The sequence below is a fragment of the Hypanus sabinus genome, chromosome 12, assembly GCF_030144855.1.
Source record: "Hypanus sabinus isolate sHypSab1 chromosome 12, sHypSab1.hap1, whole genome shotgun sequence".
Classification (NCBI taxonomy): Eukaryota; Metazoa; Chordata; class Chondrichthyes; order Myliobatiformes; family Dasyatidae; genus Hypanus; species Hypanus sabinus.
The window spans coordinates 23,036,638-23,057,569 of NC_082717.1; the positions used below are offsets into that span (position 1 = coordinate 23,036,638).

At 41.0% G+C, this 20,932-nt stretch overlaps 1 protein-coding gene across 1 annotated transcript in view; it reads left to right on the forward strand.

Moving 5' to 3' along the window:
* Positions 1–20,932, forward strand: part of ryr2a (ryanodine receptor 2a (cardiac)) — a 444,870-nt gene that overhangs the window by 228,441 nt on the left and 195,497 nt on the right. The window contains exons 37-42 of the mRNA XM_059985674.1: positions 3,809–3,995; positions 5,890–5,995; positions 7,916–8,036; positions 14,723–14,892; positions 17,128–17,348; positions 18,231–18,321. Coding sequence (XP_059841657.1) covers positions 3,809–3,995; positions 5,890–5,995; positions 7,916–8,036; positions 14,723–14,892; positions 17,128–17,348; positions 18,231–18,321 — 896 coding nt within the window. The remainder of the gene's footprint in view (positions 1–3,808; positions 3,996–5,889; positions 5,996–7,915; positions 8,037–14,722; positions 14,893–17,127; positions 17,349–18,230; positions 18,322–20,932) is intronic.

Genomic DNA, 20,932 nt, shown 5'->3' on the forward strand with positions numbered 1-20,932 from the left:
GCAGGGATTCTAACTTTTTATGCCATAGAACTTTATGATTAACCGAGGAGTCTGTGGACTTGGTTTGGGAACCCCTGGAGCAGAGTGATAAGCTGCAGTCACATTGTGGAAAAGGAGGAATGAAACAGAGAGGACATGATGCTCTTTCCCTTTATTTATTCTTTGCATATTGAAAGATTAGTGCAGGCAGAGGCATCTTGGCCAAAAACAGTCATGATCTAATACATGCCAGTTAAATTCTGAAGCTTTTCAGAGAACAGTACCTGCAGGGATATGTAAGGCACCCCACTCTGCAGAGGTATGACATGTTATTTTAATCTGGTTTATTGTACATGAGGTACAATAACACGTTAGGTAACGTTAAGTAACACGTTAGCCAAACGAGATGGAGGTGTATAGAGTGAAAAGAGTTGATGTTATAAAGTAAGGGTGAAAGAAACAAGTCAGGTGCAAATGAAGTTGACTTACTTCTGAGGATACAATATGGTGAAAAGTATATATCAATAATCAAGTCACAACCTGGAATGGATCTGTGACTGTGTTTCCAATATCCTGGATAATTCTGCAAATAGTAATTAAATATTTCTTTACTTATTCATTTGTTCCTCTGAGTTTATCTGAGTGCCTACACACAATTTTCAAGGACATCTTTAAGGGGTACTGCCTTGAAATGGCAGCATCTATTAATAAGGACACCCCCCCCCCCATCTCCCAGGACACACCCTGCTCTTGTTGCTACAATCAGGAAAGAGAAACAGGAGCCTGAAGGCACTAACTCAACAATTAAGAAACAGCTTCTTGCCCTCTGCCACCCAATTTCTGAATGCACATTGAAGCCATGAACACTACCTCATTATTTTTTAAAAAAATATTTTTTTATTTAATTTACAACTTATTTAATTTAACTATTGAATATATATACTTACTGCAATTGAGTTTTTTTCCTGTTGCTATGTATTGCATTGCATTGCTGCTGCAAAGACAACAACTTTCATGAGATATGCCAATGATATTAAACCTGAGACTGATTAATTTACTCTACAGATAGAGTAAATGGACAACATGATCTAAATGCCCATGGCAAACTGATGAAACCTTACCTTCCCAAGCTCTTTCAATACACTTCTGGAAGATCCAGGAATGACACAGTGCTTCTGCAAGCAGAGATGCTCGCCCAGTGCCGGTGACCATCTTCCTGTCGTGGCTCTGGTGTTGTCTGTGTGGAGTTTGCAGAGGAAACCTGGGTTTCCTCTGGGTGGCCTGGTTTGCTCCTGCACCTCAAAGATGCACAGGGTTGATAGGTTAATCAGCCTTTCTAAGTTTTCACTAACTTGTCAGTGAGTGGTGGAATCTCGGAGGAGCTGATGAGAATTAAGAGGGAATAAAATGGATCAGAGTAGGATAAATGGTTGTTGTGACTGACGGGCCTATTTCCATGCTGTATGCTGACGATATGGTGAGTTTAATGGATCCTCAATCTATTTAAAGTCAACACGAATGCTGCTTTCTTTGGCATTGCCATCATTATCCCTGATAATAGGAGGTTAATTCTGTCAGGAAGAAGGGTTTTAATGGCTTAGTCATTACCTACACATGGGGGCAAGGCCACCCACACCTACTGAGGCTGTGTTCACTTGATATCAACCCAGCATTCAGAGTCTAAGCTCTGATCACTATGAACAGAGAGCATCTGCGACAAGGTCTGATCCTGATGCCTTCTGGCTCAGAGGTGGGACTATACAGGAACAAGGAGGAATTACTTTAGCCAGACGGTGGAATTCGTTAGCTGCAGAGGCCAAGTCATTGGGTATATTTAAAGTGGAGGTTGCAAACTACCATCCGTGTATCTTTCCTGTGCCCACGGAATTACCTGTCTGACCCCGTAACTATAGAGTTCCTCTCACTGCTGCCTTCTTCCTTTCCCTACCTTTTTGAGCCACAGAGCCAGACTCTGTGCTAGAGACGCGGCCACTGTTGTTTCCCCCAGGTAGGCGGTCCCCCCCAACAGTATTCAAAGAGGACTACTTATTGTTAAGGGGGACAGCCACAGGAGTAGTCTCTAGCATCTGCTTCTTGCCCTTTGCTCTCTTTACTGTTACCCACTTATCTGTCTCCCGAAGCCGTGGTGTGACTACTTGCCTATAGCTTCTCTCTTATCACCTCCTCACTTTCCCTGACCAGACGAAGACCATCGAGTTGCATCTCCAGTTCCCCAACGCGGTCCTTAAGGAGCTGCAGCTCAACGCACTTGGTGCAGATGTGGCCATCAGGAGGCTCAGTGTCTTCCGGACTTCACCCATCTGACACCCATGACAGAACACTGGCCTCACAGACATACTTACTGTTTCTATTCCTCACCTGCAACTTACCTTTCCTCAACCTGATATTGCCGAAGCTCGAGTGAGCCAAAGCCCTACCATTCTGCCTCAGATCACTCTGTCAGTGACCGCTGCTTTGATGACTGCTCCGCTAGGCAGTGACTCCCTTTCTTGCCTGAACCTTCCCTGCTATCTGTCTCACGATTGATGCTCCGGTTATAGCCACTGATAGGCCACGTACAATGGACAAATGCTTGTGAAGCTCCCTTTTTATAAAACCAACGCTGACCTGCAAGAAATCCCACTTGGGTAAAGTTCTGTTGATGCTGCTGATAAGCCATGTACAAGTTATGAATTTGAAATATGAATACCATAGCAACACACACAAGATGCTGGAGGAACTCAGCAGACCAGGCAGCATCTATGGAAAGAAGTATAGTCAACGTTTCGGGCTGAGACCCTTTGCCAGGACCAAAACTTCGACTGTACTTTTTTCCATAGATGCTGTCTGGCCTGATGAGGCCTTCCAGTATTTTGTGTGTGTTGCTTGGAATTCCAGCATCTGCAGATTTGCCCTTGCTTATGAGTAACATAATAAATCCTTGAAATAAGAGAATATGAAGTGAAGGCTTGATTTGCTGGTTGTTCTGCCCCTGGAAATTGTACTGCAGGAACATCTTAACCTATTAATAACAAAATAATACTTATTCATCCTTTTCTTGTGTAAATGAAAATACGTTATTTCATAGTAACTTGGTGATAATAGTGTGCCTTATGTTTGGCATGCTTTCAGTGAACGTTCACTGGAGTTATAGCTTTATGATCCAGTAAATTGAACTCAAGAATAAATGTGCTGGAATGTGTGATTTGGAAACATCACACACCAGGTAAGGACTGACACTTCTCCCATGTTAAGCTCTGAGTAATAGCTGTGTGCCTTGTCACCGACTGTGATGAATGAGTGCACTTGGCTGGTATGTCATACATCTAAAAGGGAGCTGATATTCAATTGCTGTGGTGCAGTGATGAAGGGACAAACTTGTCTTTCATTTAGTTTTTCATTTCAGTTGGCTGTAAAACCTACTTTAAAGTCACACGTCTACCATTAGAGCAAAGTGCTCAGCGTTTAATGACACTGCTGTGCGATTATGAGCATTTACGTTATGTGCGCCATTGTACTTTAAAATTAAAATCATCAATAACATTCAATGCAATTCTGTTACATTTGTTATATAAAATATATATTCAGCTGCATGCTGAACTGAATAATCTAATAATTCCATATTTTTATTTATATTAGGATTTATTATGAACAAAATTCAATTTTCAGTTTACCTGTTTTAGGAACTCATTTGATGTCTTCCAGGCTGTTCATTTTGTGTTGCAACATCTACTTATTTACCTGATGTTTTGAAATACATTGTGATTTATAGGTAATTTATTTTAATGCATGTGATATCTCAGCCCTGTATTGTTCCTGCCATTTGCAGGTGAGAGTGTGGAAGAAAATGCCAATGAGGTTGTGAGACTGTTGATTCGGCGCCCTGAGTGCTTTGGCCCAGCTTTGCGAGGAGAAGGTGGGGATGGACTTCTGTCTGCCATGGAGGAAGCCATAAAGATCTCTGAAGACCCAGCGAGAGATGGCCTTTCACCAATTGATGAATCTCGGAGAAGTCTGTGAGTCTGACAGATTCAGATTTCCAGAATTGCAGGATTCTAAAAAAAATTTCAAAAGCCTTGATAGGTTCATTCATGGATCTGTTCAGAATGAAGCATCTGAATGGGGCATGAAGTGTGTTGGCCTCTTCCACCACCCAGCAAGATTTCAGTGAACTCTTCATAGACTCATTTTTATCCATGATCATTGGAACCAGTCACTCTTAAGTTTGAAATCTCCACTAGACCCAGCTTTTTGAAGAAGAGAGCTCATAGTCCTTTTTATGAAGCTTTGCTTCCTGGAATCATTCCTGTTCCCAATCACTCAACAGCGATTTTATGATTATGGATAAAATCTTGGAGAAAAATCACTCATTATCTGCCCTTATATCAAATGTGTTCTGAATAGAGTAACTTGTCATTGATGAATGAATAAGGCCATCAATGTGGTAGAACTGAATTAATGTCAGCAGTCATGGTAATATGTTTAAACAATTATAGTATTTCAGATAATTAAATTCTTTCACGCTGTTTAACTTGGAGTAACTTCACTGAGAAATGTTCTGAACTTGCATTTTACCACGAAAGATGAGAAAGATCACCAAAACTTAATTGCATTATTAAAATGACTTATTTTGATAATGGCCACCAACCTTGAATGTTGAAATCTTGCATTCATGAAAATACCATACTTACAAATTACAGATTGTGAGGTGAATTCCTTTCTCTAGAAAATCTGGAAAGTCCCTGCTTTTCTCAATGAGAAATCACGTAGGAGACACTGAAGTCAGCTGCAAGAAGGTTCCATGGTCTGATAAAACCAAAACTGAGCCTTTTGGCCATCAGACAGTGCTATGTTTGGCATGGAACAAACACTGTACCTCATCAGAAGCACACCATCCCTACAGTGAAGCACGGTGGTGACTGCATCATGCTGTGGGGATGCTTCACTGCTGCAGGCCCTGGAAGGCTGGTGAAGGTAGAGTGTAAAATGATTGCAGCAAAATTCAGGGAAATCCGGAGGAAAACCTGATGCAGCCTGCAAGAGAACTGCGACTTGGGCGAAGATTTGTTTTCCAGCAAGACAATGACCCCAAGTATAAAGTCAAAGCTTCAAAGGAATGGCTTAAAAACAACAAAGTTAATGTCTGAAGAGGCCAAGTTAGAGTCCAGATCTGAATCCAACTGAGAATTTTTGGCTAGATTTGAAAGGGGCTGTTCACTCATGGTTTCCATGCAGTCTAACAGAGCTTGAGCAGTTTTGTAAAGAAGAATGGGGAAAAATTGCAGTATCCAGATGTGCAAAGCTGCTGGAAATCTATCCACATAGACTCAAGGCTGTAATCACTGATAAAGGTGCATTTACTAAATTCTGACTTGAAGGGGGTGAATACTTAAGCAATCAATTATGTTGTGTTTTATATTTGTTGTGAGGCAGTGTTCATGAATTCAATGTCCATTCAGAAATCTAATGGCAAAGCGGAAGAAGCTCTTCCTGATTCGTTAAGTGTGTGCCTTCAGGCTCCTATACCTCCTCCCTAATGGTAGCAATGAGAACAGGGCATGTCCTGGGAGATGGGAGTCCTTAATGATGGATGCTGCCTTTTTGAGATGTACAAGATGCCGGGGAGGCTAGTGCCTATGATGGAGTTGATTGAGTTTACAGCTTTCTGCAGCTTATTTCAATCCTGTGCAGTGCCCCCCCATCCATTCCACACGGTGATGCAGCCAGTTAGAATGCTCTCCGTGGTACATCGGTAGAAAATTCTGTAGTAATTATACATGTTGCTACTTTATAATATTATTGAATTTTATGTTTTTGTGTACTAGTTGTTCTTATGTGATGTACAGCTTTTGTTGGTTCAGATGACATGGTGTGACATGCTGAACTGTTACTCATACTTTTGTTTCATAGAGAAATTGAAGAAGAGGAAGATGATACCATTCATATGGGGAATGCTATTATGACCTTCTATTCAGCTTTAATTGATTTATTGGGTCGGTGTGCACCAGAGATCCATGTAAGTAATAAGTCAGCTCTATGAAGAACTTTAATAATGGTCTGAAAGTTACCAAGTACAAAGTTTTTATTGGTAGTTTCACACTAATTAAGTTCTTTGAGGAGAAATTCCACAACATTAATTCTTTCTAATGTGAGATTGAATATACCTAACTCTGAGACTTGTCCTCAGAACCAAATACAGTCTGCCATGTATTTTTCCGAACCTGAGAATGTAATACAAGAAAACAGATGATTCTGAGTGCATTCTCTTGGGAAACAAAATGTTAACCATATGAACTAAGTACTCAGCAAAGCAAATTTGATTGACATTAAGTTTTTGGCCATGTACAACTGGAACAGTTCTTGTGTGGACGTAATGAGCAGCAACCAGAAGTACTTTTGTAAACGATCAGGAGTTTATCAGGTGTTTAACAACAAACTGCAGTTGACAAATATCTCACAGCCCTTGATCCTTGGAGCCATTCGAACACAGATGAGATTAGTTTTGGTTTTCCATGAGTTAGGATTGGTAAGTCCCCTAGAGTTTGAAAAAGATTATGTGTCAATTGATTGTAACTTCAAACCTGCACGCCTCCATATCCCTGTAATACTGAGTGCCTTGACTTATCAAAATCTATCAACCTTTCACGCAGTCCTTAAGCCAGTAGAATCTAAGGATTAGCTTTATCCTTCATTTGCCAGGCAAAGACAACTCAATCAATACCTATTTAAAGCTCACATTATCTCTAATAGTCAAAAATGCCATTTCAAAGTCAAAGTCAAATTTATTGGCTTGCACATTAGTGCATGTATGCAGAGCTGCAATGAAAAGCTTAGTTGCAGCAGCATTACAAGCATTCAGAGCATTATACAAGATGCATTGGCAAGAAAAATAGAAATTAAATATAAATTATATACATTTTATAATAAAAACACAATGAGAACAAATAAAAAAATTGTGATTAAGGTGGTGATAGTGTTGCTATATTGTAGTGATCAGAATTGTGATTTCTCATGTCCATTGAGGTTAGCATCTCATGACTATTGTTTACCAAGACGTCCCTCACATGATTCCATTACTTTCTCCACAATAAGGAAGACAACTGCTGATTGCATTAAGAGGTTCCATACCGAGCATATATCAAGAGTTATTACATAGAAAAGCTACTTTAACAATGAGGTGCTTATAACACAGAAGAGTTCTGTGGTATCTCCTTTGCTGACTGAAAAGCCAGTGGTCCTTTCTGAGGTCAGCAGAAATATCCAGCTCCAGGTATATTGGTTAAACAATTATTTAACCCTTAATTTACTTGGCCCAGTTTCACATCATGTCAGGGTTTTCTCGAGCATATTGTTCAGAGATATCAATGAAACCATAGTGACATAGACCAGAAGTTACAAGAAGCAAATAGCCTTGATCTTCATGTTCTTCTAATATATTCTTCGTGATTCTCTTGCTGAAAATCAAGGATTCCCAACCTGGGGTCCATGGACCCTCCTAGTTAATGGTAGGGGTCTATTGCATAAAAAGGTTTGGGAACCCCTGCTCTAAGTGAAGGCAAAGCCCTTGGTTTCTTGCAGAAATTCACAGATCCAGTATTTGGGTTTTAGAATTAAAAGTAATTTTAAGCAGATCCGTGTTTCTTAAATCCCTCAAGGTAAGGTAGGTGATTTGGGAACAGAGAGTTCCAGTTAACAGGTCAAACCATTTCCTGGGGCAACAGGTTTCAGATTAGCATTGGCAAAAGACTGATATCTTACTGTGTTCCTATCGTTGATGCAGGGAGGAGAGACTCAGGGAAGGGAGGAGCAAAAATTAACACAGAAATAGGAATGTCCGCCTTACTAAAACACATTGGTAATCTTGTCACACCATTTGTGTGTCGTTTCCCAAATTTAAGTATCTCAACTTTTATTTGTTTTGTTTTTATTGCAATAGCTCATAAATGCTGGTAAAGGTGAGGCAATACGGATTAAATCCATTCTCCGGTCCTTGATTCCTCTGGAAGACCTGGAAGGAGTTATCAGCATTCCCTTCCAGATGCCAACTGTTGCTAAGGGTGAGTTAGCCACCCTGAAAGAAGGCTTTATATTAACTGATTTTATTATAGATGATGAAAAAAAAGTTAATTACAATATCATGTCTTTAGCAGATTGCAATTCATGAAATGGAAGTCAACTTAGAGTCAACTCAAGGAAGAGTAAGAGATCATGTATTGGTTAGGGCAGGGGTCAGCAACCTTTACCACTGAAAGAGCCACTTGGACCCGTTTCCCACAGAAAAGAAAACACTGGGAGCCGCAAAACCCGTTTGACATTTAAAATGAAATAACACTGCATACAACGTTTTGTTTTGCCTTTATGCTATGTATAAATAAACTATAATGTGTTGCATTTATGAAATTGATGAACTCCTGCAGAGAAAACGAAATTACATTTCTGCATGCAACAAAAACATTTTGAACTCCGAAAAAAAGACGTTGGGTTGAAGGTTACTTTTAAGTAAAATACTCAACGTCTATTTGAGTCCTTCTTGTATTTATGAAAAACGCCAAACTTAAATTTGCCGCCAGCAGCAAACCAAAAATAACGTCAGCCAGCTGTCAACCTGAAAAATAAAAGGACTATTTCACTGAACAATGAAAACATATGAATATACGTAAAATAATACGCAATTAAAATATTTATCATACTTCTTCAGGTTGACTCACACCTGACAATGCAGTCGTATTCAGTAGGGATGGATCGATGCTTAGGGGAGTGACCGGGAAGGATAATGTGTTTTTTCCCTCTCTGAACTCACAGAAGCGTTTCCCAAACGATGTTTGCATTGCGATGATTGCAGAATGTAAATACTCCGAATTTATCATGTCGTGACATTGTTTGAACTCTCTCAAATTGGGGAAGTGAGACAATGTGCCTTTCTGTAAATCTCTGGCAAGCAACGTCAACTTGCGCTCGAATGCAAAACATCCTCCAACATGTGCAGGGCTGTACGTCCTTACCCCGTTGAAGAGCTGTGTTCAGCGTGTTCAGGTGCGCTGTCATGTCTACCATGAAGTGTAGCTTTTCCAGCCACTCTAGCTGTTCCAGCTCAGGAAAGTTGAGCCCTTTGCTGCCCAGGAAAGTTTTCACTTCTTCCAGACGCGCGACAAAGCGTTTCAGCACCTCCCCTCTGGACAGCCAGCGATAAAAACACGTTGTAGCAGTTGCTACACGCAGTCAGTAAACTGCAGTCAAAGATAGCTTTATTCGAACTAAACAGCCTTGCTTTTAAGCCTCCCTCAACCCGCCCCCCATGGGCGCGGATGCTGCAAAAGACACGTACTCACAAACCCCCGTAGGCTATCTCCCTTAGCCTGAACGCTGGCTAATTGTGAGCCGGTTCGGATGTGTCAGGAAATGCATCGCCACAACGTCTTATTTAGATTGTACAAGATCACCATAATCTTCAAATTTAGATTTACATTTCAAAAACTAACAAACTAACATAAAATACATATTAATTAAATACTGACCATGTAGCGGTGTGCTACACGCAGCGCTAAAATTACGACACGGAGTCGGTAACTGCAGTCGAAGGAAAAAAACTTTATTCGAAATCTTCAGCCTCACTTTTAAGCCTCCCTCAACCTGCCCCCCCCCCCCATGGCGCAGAGGCTCCAAAGCTCTGTGCTCGCAAACCCCCGTAGGCTATCTTATTGTGAGTCGGTTCGGATGTGCCAGGAAAAGGGTCGCCACAACCAATTATTTCCCAAAGCAACAGGGAGCCGCAGCACAGACGTAAAAGAGCCACATGTGGCTCCGGAGCCGCGGGTTGCCGACCCCCGGGTTAGGGCCTTGAAATAGAATTGATGAAAATAGTCTCTGATAATTTACAAAGTACTAATACTGCTCAAAGAGAATTATTGATTGCTTGAAGCAATGATTGTGTGATTATGTTCCAGTGTCTATTAATATACAGTGGCATGCAAAGGTTTGGGAACCCCTGGTCAAAATTTCTGTTACTGTGAATAGTTAAGTGAGTAGAAGATGAACTGGTCTCCAAAAGTCATAAAGTTAAAGATGAAACATTCTTTTCACCATTTTAAGCAAGATTAGTGTATTATTTTTGTTTTGTACAATTTTAGAATGAAAAAAGGAAAGGAACACCATGCAAAAGTTTGGGCACCCCAAGAGATTTGAGCTCTCAGATAAGTTTTCCCAAGGTCTCAGACCTTAATTAGCTTGTTAGGGCTATGGTTTGTTCACAGTCATCATTAGGAAAGGCCAGGTGATGCAAATTTCAAAGCTTTATAAATGCCATGACTCCTCAAACCTTGCCCCAACAATCAGCAGCCATGGGCTCCTCTATGCAGCTGACTAGCACTCTGAAAATTAAAATAAATGTTGCCCACAAAGCAGGAGAAGGCTATAAGAAGATAGCAAAGCATTTTCACGTAGCCATTTCCTCAGTTCATAATGTAATTAAGAAATGGTAGTTAACAGGAACAGTGGAGGTTAAATTGAGGTCTGAAAGACCCAGAAAACTTTCTGAGAGAACTGCACGTAGGATTGCAAGAAAGGCACACCAAAACCCCCTTTTGACTGCAAAAGGCCTTCAAGAAGATTTAGCAGACTCTGGAGTGGTGGTGCACTGTTCTGCTGTGCAGCAACACCTGCACAAATATGACCTTCATGGAAGAGTCATCAGAAAAAAACTTTTCTGCATCCTCACCTCAAAATTCAGAGTCAGAAGTTTGCAAAGGAACAACTAAACAAGCCTGATGCATTTGGAAACAAGTCCTATTGACTGATGAAGTTAAAATAGAACTTTTTGCTCGCAATGAGTGAAGATATGTTTAGAGAAAAAGGGTGCAGAATTTCATGAAAAGAACACCTCTCCAACTGTTAAGCACAGGAGTGGATCGATCATGCTTTGAGCTTGTGTTGCAGCCAGTGGCACGGGGAACATTTCACTGGTAGAGGAAAGAATGAATTCAATTAAATACCAGCAAATTCTGGAAGCAAACATCACACTATCTATAAAAAAAACTGAAGATGTAAGGAGGATGGCATCTACAACAGGATAATGATCCTAAACACACCTCAAAATCCACAATGGACTACCTCAAGAGGCGCAAGCTGGAGGTTTTGCCATGGCCCTCACAGTCCCCCGACTTAAACATCATCGAAAATCTGTGGATCGACCTCAAAAGAGCAGTGTGGGCAAGGTGGCTCAAGAATTTCACAGAACTAGAAGCCTTTTGCAAGGAAGAATGGGCAAAAATCCCCCAAACAAGAATTGAAATACTCTTAGCTGGCTACAGAAAGCGCTTACAAGCTGTGATACTTGCCAAAGGGGATGTTACTAAGTACTGACCATGCAGGGTGCCCAAACTTTTGCTTTGGGCCCTATTCCTTTTTTGTTATTTTTAAACTGTAAAAGACAGAAATAAAAAAGTAATCTTGCTTGCTTAAAATATTAAAGAAAAGTGTCATCTTTAACTTTACGTCTTTTGGAAATCGGTTCATCTTTTACTCACTTAGCTATTCACAGTCTGGTTAAAACAGAAATTTTGACCAGGGGTGCCCAAACCTTTGCATGCCTCTATACATTTGATGAGAGGGAACAGAGCAAATAAATTATTCTCATTGGCAGTCACAACTTGTAATATTAATGGCTCAGATACGGTATTTAACCACATTGGTTTGCAGACAGCTTTGATTGACAATTCAATATCTCAAACTGAGTGCAAAAGAGATGCTTGAGAGGTTAGTGAAATTAGAGTGCAAAGAACAAATGCAAAATAAACTTGGAAAATAAGATCATTTTCTGATTTAAAAAAAATGTAAAATGTTGGAATTAATTCATGTTGCGTCTTTGAAGAGAAAAACAGCGATAATGTTTGAACTGTGTGATCATTCAATTGATCTGTTGCTTATTCAAGTAATTTTTACTTGCCACTGTATTGGGGTCCTCTGTTGGTTAGGGTTAATTATGGATATTGCATCCTAGTTGTCTATGTGAACACAAGTCAGGGCAGTATGATATGGAGGGCAAGTTGCTGCTGATGCAGCAGGCTCCCTTGCAGCTAATGAAACCAAAGGAATGGCAGAGACCAATAGAGTTTGGCACCAGCAGCGTCACAGGAATTGTCAGTCTGTGTTGAACTCAACGTAAGGACTCCCTTAGGGACTCCAGCTCCATATTCTTCTTCAGGGTGGGTGGGTATAGCCACAAGGCAGCAGAGATTTGAAATCAGAGTTTTCCTTCCAGATGAGCTGCCAACCATGGCTGATGAGACCTGTCTGCCCAAAGCAACTGATTTTAAGGCAACTGTAACCCACCATTGTTCTTTCTCCTCTCAGTAGAAATGGTTCCTCCAGGCTTAGAAGCTAAGCCACATGTTAGGACCAAGATTGCAAAGTAGCAGTAATATAGCTCAATTGAAGAAATTTATTTCACTTTAATATAGTGGTTCAAAATTTTAACACTCATAGCTTGTTCAAAGTATTATTTTGAACAATAAAACACAATTTAATTTAGGGTGCCAAATCTTGGTGAAGTCATTTATTTGAACTGCATTGGAACAATGCATGCATACCAATTATTTTCTTTAAGTGACATTTTTGGCATATTGCAGATAAACTATTGCTGGCTGCAATTTGTACTAAGCATGAATGACGTACATAGCACTTTACAGTAAGATAACCAGCCCATTTAAAATACTGTCACTGCCTCTCATGTAATCAGACTTAAAACTCTGAAAACAGAGTCAGATAAAATACACTTTGGCTCACAAAATGTAAATGGCAAATCAAAGGATTTGGCCCGATGTTTATTTCTAACAGTGTAACTGAATGGCATAACTTGGGTACCCGTACAGCAGATCAGATAACCTTGAGTACTTTACTGGAATGAGAATTAAATGCAGTAGGTATTTTCTGTGACTGAATGCAGTCATCGTGGTGAAGACAATTTTTCCTGTTATTGTAAATTTTTGTCTGCTAGATCTGTGGAAGATGATTGCTAATATTGATTGATCTTTCAATTTGAAATCAACCCCTTGTTATTTTATTTGTTCTGAATTTATTCTTACAGTAAACCATTGTACAAATTAAGTTTGCAAATTAGTGGGGTTTTGAAATCAGCAAGACCTTGAGAAATATTTTATGGATGTGGGTGTTGTTGCCCATCCTTAGGTGGTAAGAAACCCTATTCAAACCTGCAGTCCTTCAGAGTTATAGAAAAGTACAACACAGAAGTCGGCCCTTCAGCCCATTTAGTCCATGTCAAGCCATTTAATATTCCTAGTCCCATCGACCTGCACCGGGACCATAGCCATCCATACCTCTACCATCCATGAACCTATCCAGACTTCTCTCTGAGTGAAGAGGTTTCCCTTCATGTTCCCCTTAAACTTTTCAGCTTTCATCCTGAGCCCTTCAGCTGACACTTACACTTGAGTAAGGAGTTCGAGGATTTAGATCCGGCTGCAATGAAAGACTGGTGATCTAGTTACCAGTCAGGACTTTGTGTTATTTGGACGGGTACCTTTCAATTGTGATCTACCCATGTACTTGCTGCACATGTCCTTCCTGGTGGAAGAGAGGTGTTGTTGGAGTAGCTGAGGTGAGCATCTGCGGTGCATTTTCTAGATGGACCCACCGGAGCTGTGTGATGTGCCAGTCGCAGAGGGGGCAAATAATCAGGCTTCTAAACATTTTCCTAGATGGTGTTGAGCTTCCTGAACTCATTGGGAAGAGGAGAATTCCATTGTGTTCCTGAATTGCGGAATTCCTTGTGTCACCAGGACATGAGTCACTTACAACAGGAAATCCATATTTTAAGTTGGCCTTGCAGGTGCAGTATTAATTAGTCTGATCCAGTTAAATAACCTGTCGATGATGGGATCCAGGTTGTTGTTAGTCCTTTTCCCAGGTCTTGGCTGCAAAAATCCAGTTTGACTGCTCCAGATCATGTAGGGTATGTCACATTGGAGGCACAAGCTTTGGGAAGAGATGCTTTGGCTTATACCCACCTTGGATGAACACTTATAACCTACTGATTGCTGGGCAGTGAGATGGGTCTAAATGGCTCATCTTTTGCTGGTGGCGCAGTGACATCAGTGCCGGACTCCGGAACGGAGGTTCCCGGCTTCGAATCCAGTCGGGCCATTCCCAAGTATGCTTTCCATCCGTGCTGGGCTGAGTGTTGAGCTTGCAACTCGACCTTGTAAAATAAAGAAAAATACTGCGAGGATGTCTGTGTGAGGAGTGGCGCGCCACACAGTTTTTGGATCCGCGCCTTGTGAGGCATGAAAATGCCCAACGCTGGCCATGCAGGCTTGAGTCGGTGTCATCATCATCATTGAACATGACGGACAGGATTTATTATTTGTGGCCATAACTTGCTTAGATCATATCACTTCTCCATCTTCTCAAATCGAAATGTAATATATCACAGTGCTATTTTGAAACATGACACTCTTTCTTAATATCCGACCGAACATTTATCTCTTGCAAAATTACTAAAGCTGTAAATACTCTTTGTGGGAGCTTGCTGTACCACATTTGACTGTCATGTGTTCCAGATTGTGACAGAAATTGCCCTTCAAATATACTTCAGCTGTGAACAACTCTTAGACCTTTCTAAGGTTATGAAGGATGTTGTATAAGTGCATATTAGCTCTTTCACAAATTTAGTGAAGAAAATTCTGAAATTATCTTGAAATATTTAGTAAATACTGTTATTTTCTTCCAGATGGGACAGTTGTGGAACCAGACATGTCAGCTGGATTCTGCCCTGACCACAAGGCAGCGATGGTTTTGTTCCTAGAAAGGGTGTATGGGATCGAAGAGCAGGATTTCCTTTTACATCTGCTGGAGGTTGGCTTTCTGCCAGATCTCCGTGCTGCTGCCTCACTGGACACGGTGGGTAGATGAGTGCTCCCCTGAGGTTTAATTGACATCACATCTCTTTGCGTTTCTGTCAGTGTGTGTTTAGAAGAGATTCAGGGTTTCAGCTGCTTGTATGGAAAATAAGACTTAAAAGAAAACAAGCCGATACGAGTTAATAAAAAGATAGATTAATTATTGTTCTTGCCACTCAGAATTAGCTGAAGTACAATGGTGAATGTGGACATAAAACAGTTCTCCAGGTTCCACTCCTGTTTGTGACAGCTGTGGAGCTGTGAGGGGCAGCAGAGGCCAGAATCTGGAGCAATAAGTGATGTGCTGGAGTAACTCAGTGGGCCGAGCGGCATCGGTGGGATGAAGCGGTAGCTGCAAGTTATGGAAACCGCCATAATGGGAAAGGAAACAGGGGTGAAATGGGCGGCCGCGAGCTGGCCTTGCTGATTCTGCGCTCTCATGAAAACTCCCTGTTGTGTGGGGGAGCCTGGGACCAGAGGGCACTGCCTCAGAATAGAGGGACGTCCATTAGAAAAGAGATGAGGAGGAACTTCTTTAGCCAGGGTGGTGAATCTGTGGAATTCATTGCTGTGGAGGCCAGTTCATTGTGATGGCTCGAATAGGGGGAAGTGGTGGGAGGGAAGGCTTGGCAGGGAAATGCCCTATTCCACTCCACACAGCAAGTGGTGAACGCAGCCCTGCGAGAGTTGGAAAATCCATCCCACCGGTCTCCCAAACACTTGCTTGTATGAACAGGCTGGTCGTGAATCAGGTAGTTGTTACCTTCAGCTTTATACTCTACCTTACTGTAGGAATATTTATCATCAGCATTTTCGTAGGAATATGGGCAGATAAAACATCAATAATATATCCTCTTGAGCAGAAAGTGTGAAAGAATAATTATAGAATTTGTCTTCTCTTAGATTCTGACTGGAGCAAACAGTTTGAACAGCTCATGCACAGAATTAATTGCTAAAGACTGCCACTGGTAAATCTTAGGTGATAGATGTCGAGCCTCACTTGGAAAGATGCACGTTGGTGCAACATTGAAAGCTGCTGGAAAAATTGCATCAGTCAAAACTTATTGCTGTCTGTAGATATCAAATGGAGACAACTTGGCTGGACATAACATGTAACAGCTCTGCAAGTCTAATCTGTTTGCAGTAGCAGCAGTGACGTTTCCTAAACAAGGGGCATATTTACAAAGTACCATTCCCAATGTTGAATCTTTCCCATGGTGACAACTTACTTGAATTTGGGCAAATGCCCACCCACCATACTCTCCTTTTTTGTCCATTTAATTCAATGCACTTTCCCTCCCACTTTTAATCATAGACGTTTCCACTTAGTAGCATAGTAGGAAATAAATTTACCACACCAGGACCTCTATTTCCTCAGAAAGTGTAGGAAATTCCTCATGTCCCATAGATCCTCATCAGGTTTAAAAGATGCTCCATGGAAAGCATCCCATCCAGATGCATCACAGCCTGGTATGACAATTGCTCTGCCCAAGTTGGCAAAACGTTGCCCGCAGATAAAGAATCTCAGGGTGGTATGTGGTGACATATTTGTACTCTGATAATTCATTTTACTTTGAACTTTATTGCTCCAGATTCTGGATCTGCAATATCTTGTGTCTCCAGTTTGATGTTAGGGATTTGGCAGTTAATAATCTCAGGGATGGGGTGGTTCGGAGAGAAGTTTGGGAAGCTGGGGAATGAAGCTGATTGTACGTCTTCACCCGAAGACGGCAAAGATTCAATGGGCCGCATGGCCTCTTTCTTTTTTTTTTGTAATTTATTTTTTTATTGAAGTTCATCAAACAAACATTTCCATAAGATGTATTTCAGACATTGTACATATATATCATATAATCATATATATCACAAAATCTGCACAAAGTATTTATCTGGGGTATACACTTATAGAAAAGAGTGGAAAGTAAAAACAAGCAAAAGGAAAGAACTATGTACAAGTAGGGAGTGATCTTTTTTTTACAACAGATTCATTGATTTATGAGAATAAAATCAGGCCTATGAGGCATTATGTAGTTCTGTGCTGCTACAGTTCTGTGATTTTATGGGAAGGACTTTATCCATGTGAAAGTACATAGGATGGCAACTAGGGTTCAACAAACTCTTCAATACCTGCTTAGATAGGATTTCTATTTTATTTGAAGAGTGCATAATATTGCTGGAGTGGGGTAATTAAATCCAGTGACAGTAAGCATGTCTGCTGTCTTTTTTTAATCCTTAGGTTGTCTTGAGTGCGACGGATATGGCATTGGCATTGAATCGATACCTGTGCACTGCCGTTTTGCCCCTGTTAACGAAGTGTGCCCCTCTCTTTGCTGGCACTGAGCACCATGCGTCCCTCATAGATTCCTTGCTGCACACTGTCTACAGGCTTTCTAAGGGTTGCTCCCTCACTAAAGCCCAGAGGGACGCCATTGAGGAATGCTTACTTGCAATCTGTGGGTAAGTTTAAAAATAAAGGGGTAAAAAATTATACTTAACCGGTGGTAAATGAGCATTATACTCTGATTTCAGCGTTAAACTGGATTTATTTTAATCCAGCTGAATTTTGGATGTACCAAGTTACTACATGAATTTTGCATGAACAGCTGTCAGTAACAATCCTAACAAAGGATAATAAAGTATATTTTCTCCAAGCTATGTATGGCAATGGGATAAAGTATTTCATTGCTTTGTGCTTGTAGTGTGAATCTATTCTCAATTTCCAATAAGGATGACAGAAATCACATTTTGTACATAGAACTTTACAGTACAGTACAGGCCATACAGCCCACAATGTTTTGCTGATCTTTTAACCCTACTTCTTCCCAACTACATAGCTCTTCACTTTTCTACCATCCATGTGCCTATCTTAAATGCCTCTCATGTATCTGCCTCTACCATCACCCCTACCACTTCTGTGTAAAGAACTTACATCTGACGTTCTCCCTGTACTTTTCTCCAATCACTAAACAACAATGGCCCTTGGATTATCCATTTATATCCTGGGAAAAAGTCTCTGGCTATTCACACTAACTATACCTCTTATCATCTTGTACAACTCTATCATGTTAGTTCTCTTCCTCCTTCGCTCCAAAGAGAAAAGCTTTAGCTCGCTAATCTGTCTTCATAAGACATGCCTTCCAGTCCAAGCAGCATCCTAGTAAATCTCTGAACTCTCTCTCTCTAAAAATTTCACTTCCGTCCAAAAATGAGGCAACCAGAGCTGAACACAATGTTTCAAGTGTGGCCCAACCAGAGTTTTATTTGGATTGACAAAGCTTTGGTGAGAGGAAGAAGGGATTCTATCGAAAGCTCATCCCATCAAATTTCCTTTCCACACAGACAATTACGGCCGTCCGTGATGCAGCACTTGCTGAGGAGATTGGTGTTCGATGTTCCTCTGCTGAATGAACACGCAAAGATGCCTCTAAAAGTAAGCTTATGTTTCATTTGGATTCAATCAACTTTCGCAAACCCAGCAGCAGATATTAGTGGGTTGGTACTTGAAAGTTTCATGCTGTATTTCTTCATCGGTGACTTTCAAGGAGGACAAGTCACCATGGTCTACCTTTACATGGAATAAGAATTGCCTATTTTTAATGTCTAGAATTGGAATGTCATATAAAATACAACATTTGGACAAAATGAAATAGTCCTGCTTACACATTAAATGAGGAAAGCCATGTTTATAATTGAACTAGTGGTCAAAGCTTTTGAGTCTGGACTTGACCATTGACAACCTTAATATTATTAGCATCCTTAACTTCTTTGTCTAAACTCAGGGGAGAGTCGAGGAATAAACCTCAATACTTGGGCCTCAATACCTTCTTGTGCAACTGGATCCTCAACTTCCTCACTTGCAGACTCCAGCCTGTTTGGTTCGGTGACAATATCTCCTCCACACTCTCCACAGGTGCACCACAGGGCTGTGTGCTTAGCCCCCTGCTCTACTCGCTTTATAGTTATGACTGTGAGGCTAAGCACAGCTCCAGTGCCATATTTTAGTTTGCTGATGACACCACTGTCAACGGCCAGATCAACAGTGGTGATGAATCAATATATAGGAGGGAGATTGAAAATATGGTTGAGTGGTGCCACAACAATAAGCTCTTGCTCAACATCAGCAAGACCTAGAAGCTGATTACTGACCATGAGGAGGAAACAGGGGGTCCATGAGCCAGTCCTCATTCAGACGTGGAGAGGGTCAGCAACTTTTAATTCCTCCATGTTGTCATAATCTATCTTGGGTCCAGCACGTAAGTGCCATTATGCAGAAAGCACAGCAGCACCTCTACTTCCTTAGAAGTTTGTTAAGATTTGGCATGTCATCTAAAACTTTGACAACCTTCTATAGATATGGGATGGAGAGTATATTGACTGGTTGCACCACGCCCTGATATGGAAACACCAATGCTCTTAAAAGATAGCAATGAGGGATGACAAAGAGATGGTGGGCTAGCAGTTTGTGTTAGTCTTCTCTGTTTCAGAAATTCGAGAGGGTGGGGGCAGAAGTGAGTGTAGTTGCTATTATTAAGGAGCGATGTGCTTGGGAAGCTGAAAGATCTGAAGGTCGATAAGTGAGCTGGACCAGATGACTACCTTAGGGCTCAGAAAGACATAGTTAAAGAGATTGTGAAGGCATTAGTAATGATCTTTCAAGAATCACTATATTCTGAAATGGTTCCAGAGGACTGGAAAATTGCAGATGTCACTCCCCCCTTTATGAAGTGAAGGAAGTAGTAGAAAGTCAATTATAAGCCAGTTTGCCTGACTTCAGTGGTTGGGAAGATGTTGGAATCCATTATAAAGGATGAGGCTTCGGAGTATTTGGAGACGTATGATAAAGTTGGCCAAGTCAGCATCGTTTCATTCAGGGGAAGGCTTGCTTGACAAATTTGTTGGATTATTCGAGTAAGTAACAGGTGGAAGAGTCAAAGGAATCAGTGGATGTTGGACTTTCAGATGACCTTTGACATGGTGTTGCACACGAGGCTGTTTCACAGAATGAGTGCCCACGGTATTACAGGAAAGGTACCAGCAGGGATAAAAGATTGGCTGACCGGCAACAGCCAAAGAGTGGGAGTAAAAAGGCCTTTTCTGATTGGCTACCGGTGACAAGCAGTGTTCTGCAGGGGTTGATACTGGGATCACTTCTTTTCACATTATAGGTCAATGATTTGGATGATGGAATTGATGGCTTTCTGGCCAAGTTTGCAGATGATAAGTGGAAGGACAAGTAATGTTGAGGAAACGGGGAGTCTGGAGAAGGACTTGAACAGATTGGGAGAATGGGCAAAGAAGTGGCAAAAGGAATATAGTGCAGGAAAGTGTATGGTTTTGCACTTTTGTAGAAGGAATAAAGGTGCAGACTGTTTTCTAAAAGGGAGGGAAATTCAAAAATCAGAGATGCGAAGGAATTTGGGAGAGCTTGTGCAGGGTTTACACTCTCAGCCCTGATGCACGGTCCAAAGTAAATTTATTATCTAAGTACATATATGTCACTTTTTTTTGATGTATCAGGATTGTCTTTTGTATCCACTTGTCAATGTATAAAACTCCCCTAACATTTTTATTTCCCCTGTTACCTGCTCTGGAATTAATAGTTACAACTTTCTTCAATAATTCAATCGCTTAACATTATTTATGGAGGTTTTCAATATAGCCTTCAAGTAGGTATTGCTATAGGGATCAGACCTGAACCCAAAATGGTAAGTTTCCAATGAACCTATTGATTCATAACAATATAAGTGCTTCCCAATTGATTTGTTTGCTATAACATGGCAACAGATTATTTCAGCTTTAAAAGGGATAGAGAGGGGGGAGAAAGGGGAGGAGGGGTGGCATTACTGGTCAGGGATACTATTACAGCTCCAGAAAGGGTGGGTAATGTAGCAGGATCCTCTTTTGAGTCAGTATGAGTGGAAGTCAGGAACAGGAAGGGAGCAGTTACTCTACTGGGGGATACTGTAGGCCCCCTGGTAGCAGCAGAGATACCGAGGAGCAGATTGAGAGGCAGATTTTGGAAAGGTGCAAAAATAACAGAG